This window comes from Rhipicephalus microplus, chromosome 3 (assembly GCF_043290135.1).
Source record: "Rhipicephalus microplus isolate Deutch F79 chromosome 3, USDA_Rmic, whole genome shotgun sequence".
NCBI lineage: Eukaryota > Metazoa > Arthropoda > Arachnida > Ixodida > Ixodidae > Rhipicephalus > Rhipicephalus microplus.
Window position 1 is genome coordinate 253409272 of NC_134702.1, and position 25520 is coordinate 253434791.

The 25520-nt window shown below is 44.5% G+C and overlaps 1 protein-coding gene across 5 annotated transcripts in view; it reads left to right on the forward strand.

Moving 5' to 3' along the window:
- The window catches only part of LOC119168643 (cytochrome P450 3A16), a 291485-nt gene that overhangs the window by 265481 nt on the left and 484 nt on the right, over positions 1–25520 (forward strand). For all 5 annotated transcript variants that reach the window (XM_075890905.1, XM_075890902.1, XM_075890901.1 and 2 more), the window contains one exon: positions 14376–14538. In XM_075890905.1, coding sequence (XP_075747020.1) covers positions 14376–14538 — 163 coding nt within the window. The remainder of the gene's footprint in view (positions 1–14375; positions 14539–25520) is intronic.

The following is a 25520-nucleotide window of genomic DNA, read 5'->3' on the forward strand; positions in this document are numbered from 1 at the left end:
CATCACACTGCCAAGCTTCATCAGCTTGGTAGAGAGAAGATGCTGCTGACACGCATTCAATGGTATCTTCAACATTACGAAGTCTATCTTTATGCTAGGCTGGCTGTCGATGAGGTCGGTGTTCAAGCGAAAGCGCCACTGACTTAGTGGCCTCTGTTCAGCTGCAGCAAATTAGAAAGCGGCTGTTGATAGCACTGGTACTGCATGTAAAATACGCCTCCGACAACGGGAGGCATGAGGCAATTCCGTATCCTCCTAACCCTACTTAAACCTGAACGTCGCGTCTTCCGCTGAAGTGGACGCTACCTCTCAAATATATCCGTGTACGTTGTAGCAGTAGATGGTTCTTCCAATGCGCATTCCACAAGTCGCGTTGACTCTCAAGGGGGGGGGGGGTTGATCCAGACTTTTCTTGGACATTCTTTTGAAAGGCTCATGAAAACGCTGCTACAGACAGCATATCGCTCTACGCTGATGGTATCTCAATTTGGGTGTGCGGCCTTGAAGTGTTGGAAAGTAGACGTGACAAACAATACAGATAGTGAAAACACTGTCCTCAGCATACCTTGATCAGCAAGGATGGACAATCTGTACAAAAAAGCACTGCTGTACCATTTACATGAAAAGTGGTCGTGGTGTTCATAGAAGGCCAATGAACTGCTTATAGGAGCAGCCACATATTACTAGATGTGATGGTGGATCGCCACCTCACCGGGAGTATGCATGCCTCGTACTTCAAGAAAAAACTCACATGCAGTGAGAATGTACTAATGTTCATTACCAATAAATCATGGAGCTAAACTGTGGGCTCAGTTATGCAGCTTTATACAGTCCTCAATAAAGCGGAATGCTGGGCCAGTTGGTACAATATAATGGGGAAATATATGAGCGCACAAGGTAGAAGGAAAGAAGCAATTGACAGAAAAGACGCTCAACTTAAAACTGCAAATTTATTTGAAAAAACTCGTTGCATCAGAACACCGAAACGCGCAGGCGCACCCTTCACTAAAAGGTGCCCCTCCCCCTCAAAGGGTATGTTAATGTTCCTCAACTGCTCAAAAAACACACCTCTTTGTCACTTAGTGCAACCGAGGAAGCACTGATACACGTGCTTGCGTGTTCCCTAGTCTGTTCTGCTTCCATGATTTCTCTCGTCAATCTCAGTTTTGATTTCCCCTAAATCCTCGTGCTACCAAACTGGAGATTGCATCTAGAATCCCTGCAGTGCATTGAGAAGTGCGTACCACCTGCAATAACCTTCAAGGCCGAATCATGTTTTCTGAGTCGATCATTTAAACATCGACCCATCTGGCCGTTGTACACTTTTCCACAGCTCCATGGTAATACGTACACATCCCCTCAAGTACGCAGTACGAATTGTGTGGCATGTTTTTGTGTGTGTGTGTGTGTGTGGGTGCAACCACTCTTGTCCACCTTTTTTCCCTTGATTTCACATTATGGGACACAGTTTAGCCAGTTGGCAGGGAGCCGTGAAAATAACCTATATTCCATGCTTGTGCCAAATTATCATCCTACTCTGGGACAGCTTGAGCACATAATGCATGACTACAACCGTTTTTGTTGGCCGTTTTTCCCGTGTGTTGGTGGCACTTTATTTCTTCAACTTTTGTACACGGTACTGCCTATTGCCACAAGCAAGCTGTCTGGATAACCTGAACTGAGTAGGTGTCTTGCTTGCTTCAGGAAACGGCGTTTTATTTCATGCGGGTATAATCGGCTGAGAAAAAAACTAAGGGAGGAATTAGCTATCGCCCTTTTTACTAGCTCACAGTGAGAACATTCAAAGGGTAACATGCCCTTTTTTTTGACCTAGGAAGTTGTTAGTATGTATGTATACATTAACTACAGGTTGTCTCACGAGCTCATGTTGTAGCTTCCGGTCAAGTTTTGCCAAGAATATTTCGCAGAGCACAGGGCTCACATAAAACCCCATGCATAGGTCCTTCCCTTAGTCAACTCTAAAATAATCACATTTCACCAAAGTCGCTAACAGGTAGCACTGAAGTGACTTTATAAAATTTTCTATCGTAATAAAGCATTGTTTTGAAAGCTTACTACCCCTAAAACCGAAATAGTCAATTGCCTCTCGTATAGCTCAGATTCATGATCGTTCCATTGAAGCGATGAGGTTGCCGCACGTTGAGATCCTCTCTTGCAGAAGTAGGTTGGACAGGAAGGAGCCCGCTGTAGAAGAATTGAAGTTAAGTATTGTAGTTAAATGAACTTTATTTCTTCTACAACAAGCTCCTCCCAGTCCAACCTTCATTGACTTGCCATGCACGCTATCTAGTTTATTACTTTCGGAAACGGTTGTGCCCCCAAGCCGTGTCCGTGCTGTATGGCGGCATCTTCCCTTCGGAGGGCCATTGGAAAAGGATTTGCATAATACTCAAAGCGGAGTCTTGGAAAGAAGTGCGCATCCTCGAAGACCGCCTGAGGGTAAGCCGTTTCGAATCGCAAGGCCAGGGCAACAATGGTCCTGCGCTACTGATGGAACAGCCGAAGTCAGTAAAAGCGGCCACTGAGTTCATTCTGGCTAGTTTTATCGCTATTTAATTACCAAGAAGCGGTGGCAAACGGTCAAGACAGCTAGAAATAGTATTTGGAGGGGGTGCCAAAATGCCTCAGTGCGTGGAAAGATTCCTGTTAAAAGGTCCAAAGAATAGTTTACCAGCCTCAGTACCTAAGCAGGTGCTTCAGGCCATAATTCACAAGTTAGCTGACTTGGTGCCCGGGGAAGACAGAGACAAATGCCGCTCAGCAGCAGTCGAGGCGTTAGGTTGTATGCCGCGTAGCGAGGTTAGCAGGCAAAAGGTTCTACGTAAGACAGCGGACCGCGTCAACATTTTGGGTTTGGTTCTCTTACAGTGTGGTAAAGATGGTGTGTTCGCTGTGCCATCTAAGCCCTTTTTCAAAGTAAAAGAATAAAAAACTACAGGAAAGAACTTCAAACCGTTCTGCAGGACGCCTTCCAAGGTCATATCGGCAGCGGATGTGGGACTGGAAATTCTTTCGAAAGCAGAGAAGCCGTGTGAGGGTGATGTACCAGAAGTATTCTTTTCAGCCAAGACCCATAAGATAATGCGTCCCCTACAAGCCATTGTCACGAAAAAGGGGTGCTGGGGCATCTCCGCAGCTCCTACTTTCAACGACACGTTAACCTATTGGCTCCTGATCACTTCGAACTGAAGGGTTCGGACGTATTAGTGAAAGACCTGTTGTCAGGCATGCGGGGTGCTAATTACGGATTTCCGGTTGATGTGGAAGAACTATTTTATCCTGTCCCGCATGACAAAGTGTTTCTAGCTATACGGGACGCCATTGAATCTTTCGGGGGAGTAAACTTTCAAAACAATGCTTTTGTTATGGTGGTACTTCGGTGGTACTTCGGTGGAGCTACTTCGGTGGTACCTGCGTTCGTCCTTCGGGAAATTTGATGACATTAGAGTTGTGCAAAGGAAGGGCATCTGCATCGGGTTCTGTGTGGCTCATGTGTGCTGAGAAATAATTTTAGCAAAACTTGACCGGATGATACAGCATGAGCTCTTGGGGCGGCATGTAGTGAATGTGTACTGCGACTTTCTAGTGATGGTGAACATAGTGGATAATTGTTCGCCCACTTCAGTAGCAAACAACTTTTTCGATTGTTTCAAACAATGCACAAGTTCTTTATCATTCACCCATGAACAACCAGTCAGAAATGCTTAGCAGTTTGTAGATTTTAACATTGATTTTAATTAAAATGGCCACGTTTGCTGGGAGTTTCCCCGCGGTCAGAAAAGGAGCTGTTACCCTTTGACTTTTCTCATAGCAAGTTAGTAAAAAGGGCAATAGCTAATTCTTGCCTTAGTTCTTCACTCGGTAAATCATGTCCGCGTAAAGTATAACGCAGTTTCCAGAACTACGTAAGACGCCTACTTAGTTGTCGTTACCCGGATAGCTTCCTTGAGCCAGTAGGCAGTACAATGTTAAAGAAGTTGAAGAGGTCAAATGCCACAAACACACGAAAAAAAAGGTCAACGAAAACGGGTGTAGTCATTCCCAATGGGCACAGGATGTTGCACAGTTTGAAGCAAATTGGGCGCAAGCACAGAGTATGGGTTGTTCTCACTGCTCTCTCCTTTCCATTTTTTTTGTTCTCTCTCCTTTTCAATTGGCTAAACTGTGTGCCATGATGAAAATTGTTGAAAGAAAGATTGGACAAGAGTGGCTGCACACACACACACACACAAAAACAAACATTCCATGCTATTTGTACTGCGTACTTCAGGGGTCATGTACTCAATGCCCTTGAGCTGCAGAAAAGTGTACATCGGCCAGACGGGCCAATGTTTAAATTATGTACTCGGACAACATGCGTTGACTTCGAAAGTTGCAGACCTTGAAAGTTGCAGGTTGAAGACCTTCAAAGTCGCAGGTGGCATGTACTTGTCAATGCACTGCAGGGATTTTTGGTGCTATCCAGTCTGGTAGCACGAGGATTCTGGGCGAATCAAAATTCAGACTGACCAGAGAAATCATAGAAGCAGAAAAGATTAGTGTGAGCGCAAGCAGGTGTATGAGTGCTTCCTTGGTTGCGCTAAGTGAAAAAGGAGTAAATTTGTTCAGCAGTTGAGGAAGGTGAACGTAACTTTCCTTCGCAGGGTGACACCTTTTAGTGATAGTTGGTTACGCCTGCGCGTATCGGTGTTCTGGTGCAATGAAATTTTCTAATAAAAGTGTTGATGCATGTTGAACTTCTTTCCATTCAAGTGATTCTTCATCCTACCTCGCGCGCTCTTGTTTCCACATTATACAGCCCTCTTTCTTCGTTTTCTCCCGTAGTCTTCCTGCCCTGTCAAACATGGACAGGTATAATGTCCACGCTCTACACAGCATGCTGTTCAATCACTTCGAACAAGTTATGATTTGCCAAGATGCTCGTCGACAGCTGTGACTTCTTGTCACTCAAGAACGTAGCATGAAATCACTTAGAACTTTTACTTTGGCCAAAGATTTATCCACACCCCCACGCAAACTTCAACAGAGTAAGAGCCATAACACTAAGACAACTACGAAGAAAATAGTTCTTTTCCCCGATCCTGTGAAAATCTATTTTATCCCCAATCAAAGTAAAGCACGTAAAAAGAAGCGAAATCCCAATTTTGTGGAACAAACTTGGTTACTCTTTTGTGGGGACCTGGGTGACAATAGCAGCGGCGTATGCAAGGCGACAGTATTAAAATTTGGGCTAGTTTATGCGGCAGCACTTTTAGGTACAGTGCGTGATCAACGAAGATTGTAAATGGAAGGGACAGGCGGCTGTTACGACAGGCGGTTTTGACGTCCTTACGTCTCCCTTACAACTTCGGTATTAATTGCACTCACTAGGCAGTTGATGACGCCACGTTTTTAGGTAGATCCTAGTAAGTGAGCACGCTCTGGGAGAAGGGTTTCAAAGAAACGATCAATGCTTCGAGCTGTATGCATTTTATGAATTTTCATCTTTTGAAAATATTCTCGAAAACGCTACCATTCACTAAGTTTTGGCTGCGCCCTAAGGGCTGTTTAACTCAAACGTTTCTACGCTCGAAGTGAACGTAAAAACAACCAGAAATTACCAATTTTTCGCCTAAACGCAACCTATTATTAAACAGATCTTCAGAATCATAAATGTTTGCTGTTTCAAACGTCCCGAGGTTTAGGGTGGGTGTTAGAATTTTTATGGGCCTGTTGGACCAGCACATAACTGAATAAACTTCTGTAGGCTAAATTGGCAAAGAACAGAACAAGACAATTGTCACAGTGAATAGTGACTGATTTAAACGCGACCATGTTACAGTCAACTGAATAAATCATGAGTAGACGGCATAATTTTACACGACATGAGGCAGCCGCAATGGTGACGTTTTAGTAGGTCATTCGTAAGGGCCACGAAAACTGGAATTGCTGAAACAAAAGCGAAACAATAATGGCTGAAACAAAGGGCGTTTCGTGATATTTCAAATAGGGGAGACCACGTGCCACGGCACCATGAAAAACGATGATTTTCGTAGAAGCTTGCGTTTTCATAGAAATTTGAACTCGTGCCTGCGAGCTTCACTGCAAAGTGCGTCAAAGGACAATAGTCAATTGTGCGAAAAAGCTGCGTGACCTAGCGATGTCCTCAGGCAGTAACGCCGAGAAATGAGTTTTCCAGAACGCAGAGCACCTCGTAGATGGCAGCGAAGTGTTGTTTTAGCGAGCCGTAAGATTCACTTGCTATTTCGTCCATCAGGCACCTGTTGCGATGTAAAAACTTTTATACTGTAGTGAACGCCCCCACCGCAATCACTGTCACCAGATTCATAACAACGAGGGTTGAGTATATGCTTACGAATGGCTAAGTAGGTGTAGGGTGGAAACAGATATAGAAGATACCACCAGTGGTATGAGGTATCTGTCTCCCAGGTTGACTCTGTTCCTTTGTTGCGATAGCAATTAGTGTATAAGCATTTCATAAAGTAAGAAACTAGCTAACTCTCGCGTGTTGATCTTGTACCCAAGTAGGCGTCATACTTGCTTTTTGCTTAAAAATATATATCGTAGTACGAACGCAGCCAGATCTAGATAGGTGATCGCTCACTAAGAGGATAAACTTTCACTCAAGAAAGGGGGTAAGTAGAGGGGGAGGCAGACACACAGCAAGTGTCGCCATAAACAAAGCTGGTAATGGTAAACAGCAAAAAAACGAAGATAGCGTAAACAAAGAACACAAGATGAGCGCTGACGTTCAAGTGAAAAACTTAAGAAACACAGAAAATGTAATTTTGTTATCGCGCATGTTCTTACAAGGCAAAAAAAACTGAAAGCACTCCTCTGTAGACACGAGGCATGTTTAGAACTTTAACGGAAATTATTTAAAAATCATGATTTTATGAAAAAACGACCCCCATTCTTGACAGTGGAACAATTTGTCGTTTTACCTTACGTTCGTCAACTGTCGTGTAGGCTTAAGGGTTCATGCGTGTGGTTTTCGCTGCCAAGATATAGGTCGGCAATGTTTGGCCGGTATTGCGGAGACATGCCGAAAACGAACCGTTGTTCCGTAATGCATGCTAGCACAAGAATATGTCTATACAATGTGCCATAGCAGTTCTTCACAGCATGGTTTTGGGACGTTAGACCCCACATACCAACCAGTTCTTCACAGCATACTCCTCGCCTGCCGAAGTACGTGAAGGGTATGCTGACAGGTCTCATGGGGCGTATCCAGCTATAAGTGGTTACAAAGCTGCCCAGTTTTCAGTGTTACTTATCGCAAGAAAGACTATCTCTTTTAACACTATGACGACGTCGCGTGCAACTGTAAAAGGCGTAGGCGGCGACCGACGCCCGCCATGCAAGAGGCCCATGTATCGGAGTCTTGAGTGGGGGCGGTCGGTTTCGATGACTTAGTGTTATTAATACTCTTTTGGAGTGAAGCGTCACTGTGCATTTTTTTCTGGTTTGTTATAGGGATGAAAAGTTTACGTAGTGTGTAGGCCGAGGTGCGGTATGTGGTTGGAGCCTGCCACTGATTGCTCATTCACTCAACGTGTACCGAAACATCTTATGACGCACAACAAACCATCTGAGGCCGCAAGTTCCATCGTGTAGAAAATCGCGCGGCCAGTCCTGGTCTTGAAGTATTCGCAAAATTCAGGTTCGTTCTTGCCCACTGGGGCGTCCATGCAAGCAGGCGTTTGTTGCGTAGCGACATCAAGGACCCGAGCTAACGGGGGAAGGGGTTTCTACTCTCGCATGCCTAGCCGTGCTGCGTAGCGTAGCCGAGTTTGGGGAAAAGGTGGTCCTGGAGTTTGAGGCAATGCTAGCTGATTGGACCATTAGGGCCACCCTTCCCCCTTTCGGCAGAGGCAACACACCCCTTTGGTGATAGACTCACATAAACGCCCCCACTAGGCTAACATATTCAGGAAAACTGGCAGTAACCTCTTCCAGTCTCTACCTCTCTCTTTTTCTTTTCTGTATCGTTTGTGGCAGTCCTTTCATCTTATATATTTTGGTTGCTACAATTTTCTGGTGACGTTGGTTAACCCTGGGGTAATTGCCTCCATTGGTCAGGACAATCAAGTTATAGTAGCAATGTATGGCTAACGTCTGTATACGTTCTTCAGTTGGACTTCATGGTGAGTGGCCGGCACAGCTGTCGAGCAATCAATATTTGCTATGAAAAAAAGACCTTCTTTCTTCGCAATCATCTGTCCCTTAAAAGAGGCCGCACCGAAGCAAATAAACAATTTTTGACCAATGACAGTAAATACACAAAATATTTTTGTAGCAACGTCTTTGACTGAGACAGAAATGATCCTCATGTCGGCCATCCCAATCCCAAAAGCATCCAACGACTCATCAAAAGTAACTACAGTGACAAAAACTGAATATCAGGAGATTTCCTGATAGAAGTGTAAAACTAAAGACAAAGTAATGAAATCAGACAGCTAGGAAAAATGGGGCATAATGAAGTATCTGTAACAGCTCACCGATTTCTCAACAACAGGTGAGAATTAACATCTGACAATAAACTGCTGAAGTGCAATGACGAAGAAATTAAGGAAGCTCTTGCGGATGAAGGTGTATTTGCCGCACAATCGATCATCATTCGTAGAGATAACAAGGAAATCCGTACAAGGAATGTAGTACTAACCGCCTCATGGATGACTCTTTTCTTAACAGGTAAGGTAGCGTACCTGAACATGCGTGTGAGGCGCTACATGTCTATTTCCTGCACGTATTACAGTGCCAGTGATTCGGGCACAGCTCTCATTCATGTCATCACAATGCAACCTGCGTGAAATGCGGCCAGAAATAACACGATTGAGGCAACGCATTACGCCACAATAATGCCAACGATAGTGCCAACGCATTAAGGAGTGTGAACTGTGAGCGGCCCCACGTAGCATATTCACGCTTCTACCCAGAGTAGCGAAAAGAAAAGGACATATAATTTTACTGAAAACGAAAGAAAACATAGTGTATAAAGAAGCGTGCAAGCTTCTGGCACTTCCCAAAAGGGTACCTACTCACAAGTGGTGCAGAGGGGGAACGCACTGTACTGGTCACTGTAAGTAAACAGGCAGAACAGCAGGACCTAGTTGCCGTAGTTCATCCGCCAGAGAACAGCACAAAAAACCCCAAGTGACTATTTTCCAAGCAGCCTCAAAGCCTAGAGACCAGTGATCGTGTCAGCCAGCTTAATTACGAAGCAGAAGAGGCCGAAATGACGGTGCCCAGTAGCCACCCTTCTTGAAGAGGCACCCTCCCCGAGCACCAGCAGTGTTGAACACCCTGGTGGTTCAGATTCCATAAACCTGTGTCCATTAGATACTGAAAGCCTGGGAGACCCTGCTTCAACCAGTAGGATGATCACGCAGCCTATCAAACCTCTCTGCAAAGGAGGGAAAGGGAACCGAAACACTGCTTAGGCCCCAGAAGAAAAGTTATTGAAGAAAAGAAAATCGCCGCTTTTTAACTTACGCACAACCAACTCAAAGTGCTAGATCTTATACACATCATCTCACAAAATTTCGTACATCTTTCATTCGAACTGTTCATGTAAATTTGTCTTCAACTTCTCTTACGTTAAGTGTCGTACAAGTTCCTCTCCTTTAGCTTTCTGCTTGACGGAGTGAATGTTGTACCAAAAAACCCATAAAATATTATTGTCATAAGCTGCGACCACTCGCAAGCAACAGACTGTTGGGGGCGTCACCATTGTTGTCAAATGTCACCATTTTATCACATAAAATGCAGTCACCATTTCATCACATAAGTCACCTGCAATCACCATTTTATCACATAAAACTATCACTATTTGCTCCATATAAATTCCACCACATGCAAATTTTACCGTAAAATATTTAGACTTATTTGCGGAACAGTCGCCCAAACATTTTTAATACTAGATTTTAATGCGCTTAACATACTATGGAGTAATGTAAAACAAAAGAAGGCAGGTAGTTGAAGATTTTCTTCTAATCGACAATTTGTCTTTTAAACAATGTATCACTGACGTAGTGTTCTCCAGGCACAGGGAGCATGTGCTTCTTGGATTGGACTATGTGCTCTAGCTCACTGTTTGGGGATTTTAAATGAAACAATAAAGAAACATTACGGTAAGGACCATCTAGCGTCGGTTGTAAAACTAGCACCCCCATTTCCGACCATACGCTCTCGACCACAGCGTTAAAAGCTTTGCTAAGCGAAGTGGCCTTTGTTGAAACCGAAAGGTAATGTTTAGTATGAGTTCTCTGAACGTATTTCAATAATTGCAATATATAACAAGTTTACTGCCTGCATACACTCTATAGCAATGCTAGCTGCTCCCCAGTCTTGTGGACTAGTTGGATGAAAACTAAAACCATGATGGACCAGCAAATGCGCAAAAGGCAAAAAAAGAATATACAGCATGGTGCAACTTCCGCAGCTACCCCACTCGTGAAAACCTCCTCGCGTTCAACCAAGCTAATGTCAAATCACAATATATCCGTAGAGATAGAGAAAAATTATCCTGGCAGAAGTACATATCTTCAATGAACAGCACAACCACACTCAAGAAAACGTGGAACCAGATTATGAAATTCAGCGGTTACTACTCGCCACACGCAATACGCATACTTACCGACCCAAGCACAAATGCATCTCTAGAGCAGCAGGTGGACATTATAGTTTATGACTTTTAGACTATATAAACTTCAGCTAAATACACACAATCTTTCCTGGTATAAAAACAAACAGCCGAAAAACAGAAACTACCAGTAGCAGGTGGCCTGGATAAGCCGTAAAACGCTCCATTAACACTCCGAGAGTACAACATTTTCCTTCCGGGGGGGGGGGGGGGGCAAAAACAGTGGTTTGGCCCGACAGAGTTCATAGCGCATGCTCTCGCACCTGCTCAAGCTGTCAAGCGTGCAAGATTAACAGTTTTTTAATGTGAGTTGGAAAACTGGCAGAATGCCCACAAAGTCAAAGATAACTTTAGTGCCAAACTGTAAAAAAAAATCGACTTCACCGGGTAGCTATAGGCCCATGGCACTTACAAGCGGCATGGCGAAATCAAACCAGAGCATAATAAACATCTGAACATACACCTTTAAAATAGATATTGTACTCGATGATCATCAGTGTAGGTATAGGAAAGATCACTAATTACTTGATTAACTCGTTCGCCTCGAACACACAGCCAGTGATGCCTTCTTACAAGGAAACACTGCCTAGCAGTGTTTTTTTTTTTTACCTGGAAAAGGCCTACGACACCACGTAGAGGTATGGTATACTGAGAAACCTGGCAAATCTAGGAATACGTGGCAGAATGCCTAGTTACATTTCCAACTTTCCATCAAACCAAAATTTTCATGTAAGGTTGGGCTCCACACTTTCGCGTGTTTTTGTCGAAGACAATGTTGTGCCGTAGTGTTGCGTGTTGGGCTCTGCGCTCTTCGTAGTCAAGATGAATTCAGTAATTTGAGAAATCCCACGCTCTATCATGCACTCATTACACGTTGACAATCTTCAAACAGCCTGTCTGGACTCAAGAATGTCCACATGTAAAAGGCAGCTGCAGCTAACCATCAGCAAACTGACCAAAATGGCCGGATCAAAACAGCTTTCCCTTTTCTACTCAGAAAACCGCAATCACACTATTTTCGCATAAGTGTGGCTTGTATCCGTATCCTGTTCATAAAATAAGCAATAGCGTACTGCCCCTCTAGCCAGAACACCAGGTCCTAGGTTTATTCTTTCACAGTTAACTCAACGTCTTTTACCACATAAATATCAAGAAAAAGAACGCAAACAAGCATTTAAAATTCAGAAAATACTATCGTGGAAACGCTGGGGCACTGATCGAATCTACTTTTTACGCATACACAGCTGTGCATAGGGTACTTTAGTACAGCAGCGTTATTTGTGGGTCAGCCAGAGGATCTTACCTCAAACGTCTTAACCCGATACACAATCATTGATTGCGCATGTCAACTGGTGCATATAGCACTTCACTTGTGTAGATCTTGTATGCTGAAAGCAACGAGCCTTGCGAGGAAAAACGAAGACCGCTAATTACTATATCTGATGTTTTAAAAATCCGATCGAACCAAACCACGTGTGACGATATTGTTTCTAAAATCGGTCCCAGAATACAACAGATCGCACACGATAAGACCAATTTTTCAGCGCTTTGAAGAAATAGGTTTGGAATATAGGGCAGCGAATTAGGCGCTCAGCGTTGTTTGAACGCCGGAATGACTGGCTCCATGGTTGGACTTCTCGCACTACACTGACATTGCCTTAACCCTTTAAAAAATAAAAAACTCCACGGGAACAAATTGTCCCGAATATGCTAGCCGTACAAGAAAAAAAAAACACTTTCTGAATGCTGCACTGTTGGATCAAAGACACAAGTGATTGATTCATAGGTGGGGTTTAACGTCCCAAAACCACCATATGATTATGCGAGACGCCGTAGTGGGGGACTCCGGAAATTTCGACCACCTGGGGTTCTTTAACGTGCACCCAAATCTCAGCACACGGGCCTGTAACATTTCCGCCTCTATCGGAAATGCAGCCTAAGGAAGTGCCGTCATATCAAAACACCCAGAAACATGCATAAGATTGCCGCCATTTGTATCTGTCTTTACAGCAGCAGTGTATGCTCTTTCGATTGCTCTTGAAGAATATCATCTAGAAACCACAGAACAAGTGTCTTATACGCTGACTTTCTCAGCGCATTGAAAGCCCTACATTGAAGGTCGGAAAGCCAACCGTTTGTTGGGGACATTTTAAATATGCTAGAAAGAGCGGAGAAAAATGGTAAGCCAATTCATCTTGTATGGGTACCGAGCCATGTAGGTATCTCAGGAAACAAAAAAGCATGCAAGGTAGCGATGAGGGCGAGTCATCAAAGCATAGCATAAATGAAGGTACCATTCAGAGATTGTCTTCAGAGATGCCGAACAGTCTTTAGGGCAAATTGACAAGAAAAGTTGTACGCTCAAGTGTATAACCAGCTTAAAACAGTCAAACTGATTGTATATAAATGGAAGTCAAGCTATCACCCAAAGTTCTTTATTAAAGTGATATTAAGCTGCTTGCGGTCAGGTAATAGTCAGCTAACCCACAAGTTTTTACTGCCCAGAGAAGATAAGTAAGAATGCGAACATGCAAGGAACTTCTAACAGTCATATATTAATGAGAAGCCCAGTCCTCGAAAAAAGAAGAGATGCTTATTTTAAAGAAATACCTCAGAAAACAAAGACCTCTACAACCAAAGTTAACACTATCACAAAATGCAATCATCCCTATAAAGAACATTTTTTGGTTCCTACAGGCCGTAAGTCTTTGAAAAAATAATGAAAAATCTATTCTTCACATCACATTTTCATCTTATCTCTAAAACACATAGGGTCTGGCACTTCATAGTCACTGCTGTTCTTGCACCATAAAACCCAATATAACTATCAGGCTCGTCCTTTTGGCTAAGATCAAAGTGTGCCCCGCCGCGGTGGTATAGTGGCTAAGGTACTCAGCTGCTCACCCGCAGGTCGCAAGCTCGTATCCCAGCTGCAGCGGCTGCATTTCTGATGGAGGCGAAATGCTGTAGTTCCATGTGCTCAGATTTGGGTGCACCTTAAAGAACCCCAAGTGGTTGAAATTTCTGGCGCCGTTCCCTACGGCGTCTCTCATACTCATATGGTGGTATTGGGACGTTAAACCCTACACACCAATCTTTCAGCACAAAAGTCCAGAGCAGAAGGCTTAACAATGGCAACATCACTCCGGCTGCTGGTGCACACAGTATTTACTCAGACTTTGTTGTGCTCTTTCTGTTTCGCATCGGTTAACATACAGGCGCATTCCTTCAATTTGTTTTCTGAAGGCAGTTCAATCTTAGTGCACTTCTCGGTTGGTGCATGAGGGGAGATCTCTTGTGTAATTGTGTGGCCCACTACCTAAACATCTTAAGTTTGTTGTCTCTTGCGAGCCCAACTGATATCATACATTCTCCTTTGAAGTGACAGGAAAGCAATTACACCCATTCATGCAGTTATGCTCTTAGACTGACCTGCTGAGTACGTACTCATTGTAACACAAAGAACATCATCGTGAAAGTAACATAATAGGGAAGTTTCTTCTGCCTATATCTGTTATTCCACCACCACTTTTTAGTTTGTTCTTTTTTGTACGTTGCAGGTTTCCAGTACACCTGCAATTATGGTCATATAAGAGTAATCAATAAAACTTTTTGATGGTATCTGAAACATATTTCCTTTGTCACGAGTGCCAGTTGCTGCAATTATCTTGGATGACGAACGTTTATTCCTGTCCTTTTTCTTTCACAGGTTTCTGGGCAAGAACAAAGAAGGCGTTGTGCCGTTCAGCTTCTTACCTTTTGGAGAAGGGCCCCGGCAGTGTATCGGCATGAAGTTTGCCTCAATGAGCTTCAAGCTTGGACTTTTCCATGCTCTATCCAGGTTTTCATTCGAAACCTGCTCCGAAACTGAAGTAAGTTTATGTAGTGACTGAACTATAATTTCAACATTGTAATGTTTACCTCATAGATGTTTTATCAGAATTGATAGAAAGCAATCGACCGAAACCAATCGGTGATAAATAAAAGCACTTATGACTTCACAAGAGTTGGCCAAACACAAGACCATGAGTGTCAAAAAAAAACACAATTGCAGTATGATGATGCCACGGGTCCAGCAGAAAGATGCAACCAAGGGGCTAGTTGGTTACGCATGGGAGACGCTACCAAGTACAGACTACATAGAACAGTTTTACAAAATAGTGCAACCTGGTACTATTATTCATGCGTTGTCGGCATAAATAAATGTTCTCATAAATAGAGTCGAGTACGCTTTCTATTTTCACGTGTTTATTTGAACATCTATTACCACAAACTGTGCATTAGTAATAAAACCAAGCAAATTATCGCTCATTCTGTTAAACTAAGTTCTGCGTTTGTAATATGTTCGTAACGTCTTCCTATCATAAGGGCATCGATAAGACAGCCCCGCCGCGGTGGTCTAGTGGCTAAGGTACTCGGCTGCTGACCCGCAGGGCACGGGTTCAAATCCCGGCATTGGCGGCTGCATTTCCGATGGAGGCGGAAATGTTGTAGGCCCGTGTGCTCAGATTTGGGTGCACGTTAAAGAACCCGAGGTGGTCGAAATTTCCGGACCCCTCCACTACGGCGTCTCTCATAACCATATGGTGGTTTTGGGACGTTAAACCCCACATATCAATCAATCATCGATAAGACAAGCTTTGAGTGCAGTGTCCGTCCTTTGTACTGTTAACGTTTGTAAACAACCCAATTGTTTTCGCATCTTCTTTCTTCTATTTAGTTCTTCTATTTTCACCCACTTACTTCCTTAGATTCTCCTTAGATCTTTTGCTACGCGGCACAATTTCAGGGATTTTTACCATCAACATACTAACGAACTTGCTGAATGCCTCAACCGCACACCGACAGACGTGCTTGTAGTGTACGTTTTTGACGACCACACTGATATGGACAGTGCCCTCTCGTTCGCAACCTTCGCCTACAGCTCGTCGCGTCATGAAACAGCTGGCTACACACCAATTTATCTTCTTTTTCGCCGTGATCCCTTACTAAATATTGATACGCTGCTTGCCCATGACCCTCCGTCCAGCACCTCGTACGCGCAAGATTTCATCTCTCAGCGCACGAACGGTAGCCCGTGCCAGGTTCTTATCGTCCCAGAGAGCACATAAGTCGATCTACAACCGTCGCCGTAGGAATGTCGATTTTCCTCTGGCCTGTCTCGTGCTACTGTGGCTCTCAGCTTGTTGTTCCGGCCTCTGCGAGAGTCTTTTATCACTAAACGTTGGGTCTTGTAGAGTTCTGCGCCAGGTGAGACCTGTCACCTATGAAAATTTCCTACTACGAGCCTGCGATCTAGAACTGACATTGGGCATGTTCCTGACCTGAAGCCCTATTACAGTGACATGCCTTTCTAATAACAGCAAGCATTGGGACGGCGCTTTGCCGCCCGCGGTAATGTCTCGGGTATAGAAAGGTACCTCAGGCACGGGCGCCGAAATAATACAGAAGTAGTGAAGATGACAAGGTTATTGTAGGGCTGTGTGTGAACTGTTCGGTTGTCATGCATCCTTGCACGCTGCGTGCAGTGATAGCCCAAGCGGCATTAACATAATAAATACTCTCCGTTACAACATCTTTCTCTCTCTCTCTCTCTCTCTCTCTCTCTTTGTAACATCTCTTTTCTATCAGTTTTATTTCTCTTCACGCCTTTTCCAAGCACAGGGGAGCCAGGTGTTCCAAGGACTGGCTAACCTCCCTGTCCAACCGCTTATTTCTCTCTCCTCTCTTGTGTACTCAAACTTGGATGTAAAAGGCGTGCGGTGTGTCGCAATGCATATCGTCGCTAAATACACCAAGACTGCGTGTGGCTTTTCTTGTCCTGGCTACACAAGTGAAAATTCAGATTTCGTTTTTATGCCAATGGCTGCGCTTCGTTTGAGAGCAGGACAGTCCACTTTTTCGCAAACTTAAGATGCAGGAATATACGCCGATGGCGTCCGGAAGCTCTACAAAGAGCGCAGTGCATTCACCGAGCATTTTGAGGCGTTTGACCACTGGATGAATTTTGACGCAGCGACCATCCTTGAAAGCGAGACTAACTGGAAAAGAAGGTTACTACTCGAGTCATTGCATATACAGCGAACGGCCCAAAACATCAATCGTTCTCACCGCGGACCCTTCTCCCGGTGTATACACAGGGACTACGCTCCACATCAAAATGGGAGAGAGGGGGGGGGGCAATAACCGCCCCGGGAGTGGTTTGAAGACGCCCCTGTAACGTAGCCCCAGTCCCCCTGAGGAAGGAACCAAATCGGTTCCGAAATGTTTTGTTTACAAATCTTCATTTACTTTTTTTTTTGGGAGGGGGGGTTGAGCTGAATCGTTCCTCAGTTTACACACACAACCATACAGAGATCTTTCGAAAAAGTCTGCAGCTTTCTGTGGCTCTGCTCATATTTCCGCCGTTTTGTCAGCCATTCACGACAATTATTTTACGCTGTCAACACAATGATGCTTCATGAATAGCCACTGCTTGAGTGCTGCGTATGTAATCACGGGGCATCGTTTGGCCACTCATTTGAGTAGCTCTTTCAGAAAAACGGTTGAAGACAACGTCTTTTTTGTCAATTCGCCATTTTCCCACGCAGCAAATATTATTTCGTCCTTGTCAAGCATTCTGAGATTAGTGAGAGTAAGTCTTTCAATTCATGGGCAGCGCTAGCACTGTCTCAACATACAATCTGCTGTTTGGGATCCGTAAAGATACCTTTCTTCTACGCCTTTCAGTGGCACTTCCTTACCAGATGCATTCTCGAATGCAGAGATGCAACCATTCGCGCAATAACGCATACGCGAACATCATGTTGCTATGCGAGCAGCAGAAATTTCGAACGTCAGCTGTAAAACTTTGACAGGATAATGGCAGTTTTGGGGTGCCGAGCTTCAAAAATCTGAAAAGTTTCACGCGTAGTGCGTGCCATGAACCACTTTGAGGCTTTCTTTCTGACCATTCGTGATAAGCGGCATAACGTCCTTCTAATTGGGCCTCTGCCGAGAACACTAAAGCTCATCCTCGCTGAAGTACTCAAGTGCACCCTGCTCATTGGATGAGCTTCACCTTTATCAGGTGTAAGTATAAAAATGTGGCCCTATACACCATGCTTGTCGCGCCAGTTTTGAGCATTTCGGAGCATATCTGTCATTACAGCTGGGATTGCCTCTTGAATGCATTTGTTCTTAATTTCTGGGGGCATAATGGTCAGGACACGAAGACGCTCTCGATAGCAACTTAAAGCCTCGTGCTCTTGTATCAAACTGCTTAGCCGTCCATCACATGAACGGGAAGCTGCTCTGCTGTTGTGTTGTTGTGTACGCACCTCAAGCGTCTTCTCTATTGTAGATCCTTCTGAAGCGAATGTAGCGGTCATTTTCGGTGGGTTCTTGAATAGTCCGGCGAAGAGTTCTTGCTTGACACCTCTCATAAGGAAGCTCGATTTCTCCTCCTCGGTAATGCTGGAATCGGCTTTACGGAACACCAGTGTCATCTTTTCGAGCAAGATGTTCACATTTTTGTTAGGTAGTTGTAACATGTCTCCAAGGCAGTAGCGGCCCGTTACTTGCGGACGATGCTCGTGAAGCTGCTCAGGAACAGCGTCCAAAGACATCCCAGGTTTGTAGCGGGGATTCCCGGTTCTTAAACAACGTCTTCGTGGCGTCTTCAACATGAAATTAAACACTGCGTCGTTTTTCGTCAGGGTTCGAGGTGTTTAAGGCGGCAACGTGGTCATAGGTCGCTTGCCAGCTCTCTAGGTCTTTAAAAATGATTTCTGGAAAGTGGGAGGCTGCTTGGGCTGGCGGAGCAGGATTGGTGCAGGTGGCACAGGTGCTGTTATTGTCGCAGTGGTCGAGGTAAGGGTTTTAGACTTCCGAGTTGGGTCAGGTAGAGACCCGAACTCTGGCGGGAGCCTATTCTGCCGGCGGTCTGTTCTCTGCTCAGCGTTGGCGTTGATGTCTCCTTGGTGGTGTGGGCTCGGCTCACGGCTGGATGAGTGTGGTCAGTAGATAGGCTGGAAAGCTCCTCTACCAGATTTCACGGGGTCGTGACGCGGACGAAGGGAACAGACTGGATGGTCAGACAAAACAGGTTATTTGGCAGAACTTGTGGCCACGTTAAAGAAACGTGAGATTACAGCAAGACACTAGCACTGATAGCGGTGAACAGAGCATCGGTCATCGATAACCTTACAAACCGTGAAGCGCGTCAACAATTATACACGCACCGTCAGATATTCTAGCATTATCGCTAGCGGCCGCGTATGTTGCAGAATATTGTGTAATGTTCGCGAAGTGGGTGAAATCATAATAAAATATACTGCACCCTTGGAGCTTCATGAACGCTGCAGGCGTTGTTTGCGCTGAGAATTATGAACAGTCAAATGGGGCGATAACAAAACTTGCAAAAGGATAGCGGCAATATGCCGCAAAGAGCAAACAAGGCGGCACACATACAGCGAGTGGTCGGGGCAAAGAAATGGAAAGCCCTAGTGCTGACGTTGTTTAGCAGTAGTCCACAAGACAAGCGTTATGAAACCACAAGATATTTAAATTGTGATGTCATGTTAGCTCACTAACAAACGTTTAATGTTGAATGAAAATAGGAGACTGAACTAGCAATAAAACATCACATTTGACTTTTTTTTTCGATAGACAACTATCACTCTTGCAACCCGTCTAGATTGGTTAGCCTGTCAACGATAACCCCGGATACGTCGAATATCACGAGACTCGCATCCTGATTTTGTGGCGTTCGTGTACGTTGTAATACTGTAGTCTTGGTGCTGCAGTGCACCACTGCGTCAGCGCCAGTCTCCACGAGGCAGTGCATTCGGCAACGCTAATTCCTCTGGCTCCAGTCTCTCTGAGTGCGCTGCTTGTTTTGTAGTATTGTGTTCGGAAGAAAAGTTCGGAAAGTACGGAAATATGGAACGGGACCAAGGTACCCCTCCTTCCCTTTTGTTCCGTTATCTTTCCGTCTCTCCGAATTCATATAAAGTCACCGCCAACACTACAGTTTTTTTTATTTATGGGAAAGGGGGGGGGTGGTGTCACGTATCAATATTGCCTGTGCATTGTATGCCATGCACCTGGCGTTTGGTATTGGGCAGCCCCTCTTCAATAAAATACCTTGTTTGGCGCTTTTATTCACCGTGGGACAGCTGTGAGAGAAAAACGACGAGACACCACAAGATGACTACACGAGTGCTCGCGCAGTCACCTTGTTTTACTGTGTCTTGTCGTTTTCCTCTCTGTTCTCTTTCAGGAAGCACTTAATGCATAGAGCTGGAGGGGAGGCAGGCGATCGTAATGCACTATCGTATTTGTGTACCCTATCTGCGTAACTTCTAAAGCTCTCTAAGGTGTGCATTTTCTGCTCCGGTCACGCTATATTGCACGCGGAGGCTCCATGTTTGAAGGTACGTGGCATATTCGTGGTGCTGTGTACATGAATAACGTGTGCTCAGAGAAGATCAATACGTGTGCCTTTCGATTGTTGGGCGTCCACGCAGCTCTGAAGACAAAGCCTTCCGGCCATTTGTTGACGGGCTATGTCCACAAAGCTGTTGCGAAACTCAACTATAATTGTTCAATATGAAGTGACAGCGCGTTCACGCTAGGCTACTGCCGACTGTATATCGACAAGCTGAGATCATTTCCATGCTTTTCTTCACACTACTTTCATAAAATGATGCAATAATTAAAAGGAGATTCGCCAATTGCAGATCATGTCTGCACTGCCAATCACACAGTATGTCATTTTGCGATGAGATTTCATGTAAGGCCTCATTTCATTTGCGTCGATATTCCAGATGCAGCTGAGTAAGTAATATAATACACACTGCAGCTGCAAGTGATTCTATAACTATGTAGTGACATGACGGCTTTTGACGGAGACGTGCTGCCACGCTGGTTTAATGAGAGGACGAAAGCGTACAACTAAAAATAAAGTAAAAGAAATGACTCGCTGATGGCGGCATCACGCGTTTAAAATGACGCGTACTTGTCAACGAGTCAATAGTAGCAATTTCATTGTAATATGTTTCACTTTTATCTGTTGGGACAACACCTCGTACTGGCAAAAAAGGCAACTGTACCGGCTCGTGTATAGTCCCATTTTTAGCGATTCACTTTTATCTGGTCTTATCTGGGCTGGCTTTGTATGCTACGTTAAACACGAAATTATGTGAAGCATTTTGTTGTGTCGATGACTTCCTTTTTTATTTGTGCTCCTGTTCACATAGAAGTGATGGTTGACGATGCGTTGACCACGAATAATGGCTGGCTTGTACCCCTTGAAGTTACTTGTGAGCTACATTAAGGGGTCTCTATTGAGTTTTTGCACATCTGGCTGTTTTTCTAAAAAGAGCACACATGCTGGTCGTATTAACCACGAATAAATGTGCATCTTTTTTTTGTGCCTGCGCACTCAAAGCTCGATAAGAGAGACATCGCGAACTTGCTTGAAAAATGTCCTGACAAAGGATGTCACCCTGACCACAAAATGACATCCAGTTCGATATTGAATGCCAGCTTCTCACCAAAGCAAGTTACTGAATTCTGGTGCATATGTATGTTCCCGAACGCATCCTAAAATATTCAAGCAAAGTAAACGTGCAACAAGACTTGGACTTTTCAGGCTGCAGAGTAGGTGTGATCCCGTATTTGCACACTTTTCCTGACTACTTGAAAGAAGTGGGCCAGCAGGCAAACGTGCGATTTGTTTTTTCAGCCAACCTCAAAAAAAAAAAACTTCTTTAACCTATCAAGTTGACTTGCCCAAATAATGTCGCTCACTTAGCATGTGCTAAGACACACAATGTCACATTTTTTTATTGTGAGTGCTGCGTGGTCAACAAGTTTTCATTATTGTGCGCAAAGTATAATATAGGGCAGACTAAGTGATGTCTGAATTATAGACTGCGGAAACACAGCTGCCGCACAAGAAATAGTTTCGGCGGGAGCGTTCCTAGCACCGTACTAAAAAGGCTGTGGGTGCTCTGCTTATCTGCGCAGCTGTATCGTTCTCGGCCGGTCTCGGAATCAGTTGACGCATTTAATAAAAGACGCCTAAGCAATAGAATTTATAGTAAACTTGTGTGTGTGTGAGTGCTCAATCAATCGCTTTGACCAAACGAGAAATGAAGAAACTTGGAATGAGGTCACGTGCAAGATGACATATTTTTGCGCATGTATAAAACGGGTGCGAATGGCATCAAAGTTTGAAGTTTAGCAAGTAGCTTTATTGACGTCTCTATCGCGTTTCCTTCGAATATGTACCACGCTATCACAACCTAAGTTCATAAGTGACCAAATCACCCGAGCTACATCACTTCTGAATTAGCATCAGTGGGTGTGAGTATCAAGGCGAGTCCCTGTGAGTTTGATTAGGTGTGAGTATGATAATGAATGACTACCGATTGCTTTGGTGTTAATATTAACGTGAGTAGGTACTTTTATTTATTTATATTTCTTTCTTTGAAATTCCTTACAGGCCTGTCGGACTTTGTGTAAGGGAGGGGGGGGGGCTCTAAAATAACATCAATGAACAAAAAATGTAAAGGAATAAAACACCACTAAGGAACGACACAGAAAAAAATTGAACACCTCATACATACCATGTACAATGTAAATTTTTATGAAAGGAAACACGGGAACGCGTGGCCTGCGCACTCCGGAGACTGCTCGCAGTGGGTTCAAGCGGGACCGAGAGCAACCAAAGTCTGTTTTCACGTCATCTCCCGGCAAAGAAAACAACCATTCGTTGCTGATATGGAGCCATCGGCAAGACTGCGACCCCTCCCCCTTGAGGGCGCGTTTACACTGAGCATTCCGGCCGCCAAAAGTGCACAGAATGAGATTCAGCGGCGGCGAGATCCGCCGAACGGGCCCTCTCAGCACAAATTACTCTCGGACCAATTTTCGCAGCGCCCCGCCGCGGTGGTCTAGTGGCTAAGGTACTCGGCTGCTGACCCGCCGGTCACGGGTTCAAATCCCGGCTGCGGCGGCAGCATTTCCGATGGAGGCGGAAATGTTGTAGGCCCGTGTGCTCAGATTTGGGTGCACGTTAAAGAGCCCCAGGTGGTCGAAATTTCCAGAGTCCTCCACTACGGCGTCTCTCATAATCATATGGTGGTTTTGGGACGTTAAACCTCACATATCAATCAATCAATTTTTGCGGCGTCTGCCACTGAATCGGTCGCCACGGATCAATAGAAGCGCTGGTTCAGAAATTATGAAAAATGGCGACCAAGTCCTACTCACTTGTCATGTCGCAGTGCACGCAACGGAATGCTGTAGCCAACAGAAGTTTAGCTCACTCTGTGCCTACTTCAAGTCCCTCTTTCGTGGAAGAGGTCACCGGGCTTTTCGTTAGCACGACCAAGCTCGTCGCAGTATTAGAAGAGCAAGACAAACCCACCGACGCCGCTGGCATTGGCGGTTTTTTTTCTGTTCTTCATGCCTTACAAGACAGCGACTTGCCAGTAAAGTAGGCAGTACTACTTCTTTTTGCTGCCTGCGTTCGAGAATCATCGAAGTCTAGACCACCGGATAGCGTTGTTTTGTCGGTGAGCTGCGACAGCAAACGGGTGACAGCACATCCATTCCGTTTCCGCACCGTGGTAGGTGGCATATTTCACGGCGAGGGGCGCGTACAGTGCGAACGACGCTGCTATTCAGTGGCAGGAGTATTTTGGTCACTGTAGAAAGCGGATGTTTCAGTGTGAACTAGGGCTGAAGGCAATAACGCGAGAGCCAGTAATCGCCTTGAAGGGGGGGGGGGGGGGTTGCAATAATGCCGTACTATAACAGCTACAAATGATTGTTTAGCTTGCCACGAGATGACGTGAAGAGAGACTGTGGTTGCCCTCGCTCCCGCTTGAGCACGCTGTTAGCAGCCGCCAATTCAGCTACTTGTACATGAAGAATGTCGATACAAAATTGAGAAAGCGAACCGGAAATTTACTGGCAAATACTTAGAAAACAGCAGGAGGCCAAACTTCAAAGAATTGTCAGTAAAGAAGAGGGTGAAGGAAGCTGAGATCGATATGTGGAGAATTGGCGTGATTAGGAAGTCTGCACTAGAGATCTGTCAAACTTTTAAGCAGGAAATTGCCAAGAAAGGATCTATCATAATACTCGGGTTAGTTCTCTACTGTTTGAGGCCAGAACGGGAGTATTGCGAACAAAGACATATTGGGCCAAATACGAAAGGGTAGACATGGCATGCAGTTCGTGTAGAGAGGAAGAAGAAACTGCCGAACACTTGATAATGTTCCGTAAAGGGCTTCACCCTATAGTCCAGGATGATGGCGCAGAGTTTTTCAAAACACTGAGGTTTAGGGACAGGGAGGGCAAAATAGACTTTAAGCGGGTAGAATAAACTAGAAGGAGGTTATCTGATTGGTGACTAAAGTCAAGGCACGAGTGAAAATTAAACCCTTCAATGCAAAGTACGAGTCCTCAACCTCACTATTTAAAGGGAAAAAAATAAATCTAATTTTTGGTTCACTAAGTATTACGGCTTGATGGCGTTAGCCACCACCGGTTCTAAAGGGCACAGCCATATCAATCCATCCATCCATCTGGAGCGCGCAGGCCACGCGTCGCCATGTTCCCTTTCTTAAAAATCGACACCGTACGTAATGCACAATGCATAGTGAATAAGTAAATCAGGTATACAATATAGGGGTACAATACACATATATACATACTCATGCACACAAACATTTTGCTTTTTACTAAAGAATAATCAACAGCTTCAGTGTAAATGAGCAATTAGTTGGTGGTGGAATTTGTCAGGGTTGGAGAAGGAAACTATGTTGTCTGGCAGGTTAGTCCATTATGTATTGGGTCGTGGAAGTGTCGATGAGTTGAATGTTAATGTGTGACCGTATATGCGTGTGAAACACAAATTATCTTCTGGTTGTTCAGAATAGAACATCGAGATGAAGTGAACTTGACCTGCCAGAGTGGGCATACTTGTGGAGTTATGTTAATGGGACCATGTCACGGCACATTGCTAAGGTCTGTAGGCAAATACCAGTTTCATTTCGTATGACACTACTACTATAGTTTCGTGTTATGAATCGTGCTGCCCTAGTTTGGATAGATTTTCGAGCGTTGACCAAATGGAAGATGCGAGCTTAAGTTGTGTGCGAACAAAGGTGAGGTGAGCTGGTGTACGAATATTAGCGGGTGAATTTCTAATATTGCGCCTTATGTAACTCAAGGACTTTAACGCATTAGAGCATACCAACGCACACAACAGAAGACAATCACACTCCGACTCGGAAAGATTCAGCTGTGATTCCTTATGCGCATAAGCTATCACAAGGGATTGAAAATGTCGGTACTAGATGCCAAGTTGATGTATTCAGCGTTGGCCAAAAGTTGCGGCAAGTATGTCCAAGTGTGGCAACGAAACTATACGGTAAAAATATGACAAATGGCGAAAACGCAAAGTAAACCATACAATAAATTATAGATTGTCGAATTAATGTAATATACAAGATTCCATGTTCTTGCTAGAAGGTTTACATAGGGCGAACTAATCAGTGCAAAAACATGCGAATCCTGGAGCTTGCACGTAATGTCAAATAATGGCACAGGTCCCAATTTGCCATTTATTGCCACATAAATGCTTGTAATCTTTGTTTTGCTGAAACGGAAATCTTGCAATGCCACAGAGACCAGCCCTTACGGGAAATCATGGGGGGGCTTTTCTGTCGCTGAAAGGTAATAATTGTATCAGCCAGCCTTTCCTAGCCCTGTCATATGCAGAAGTTTCATAGCTCAGGAATAGTCTGCGTGCCTGATGAACTATTTGGCCTTTTGTTGTGTTTTGTCACAAGGC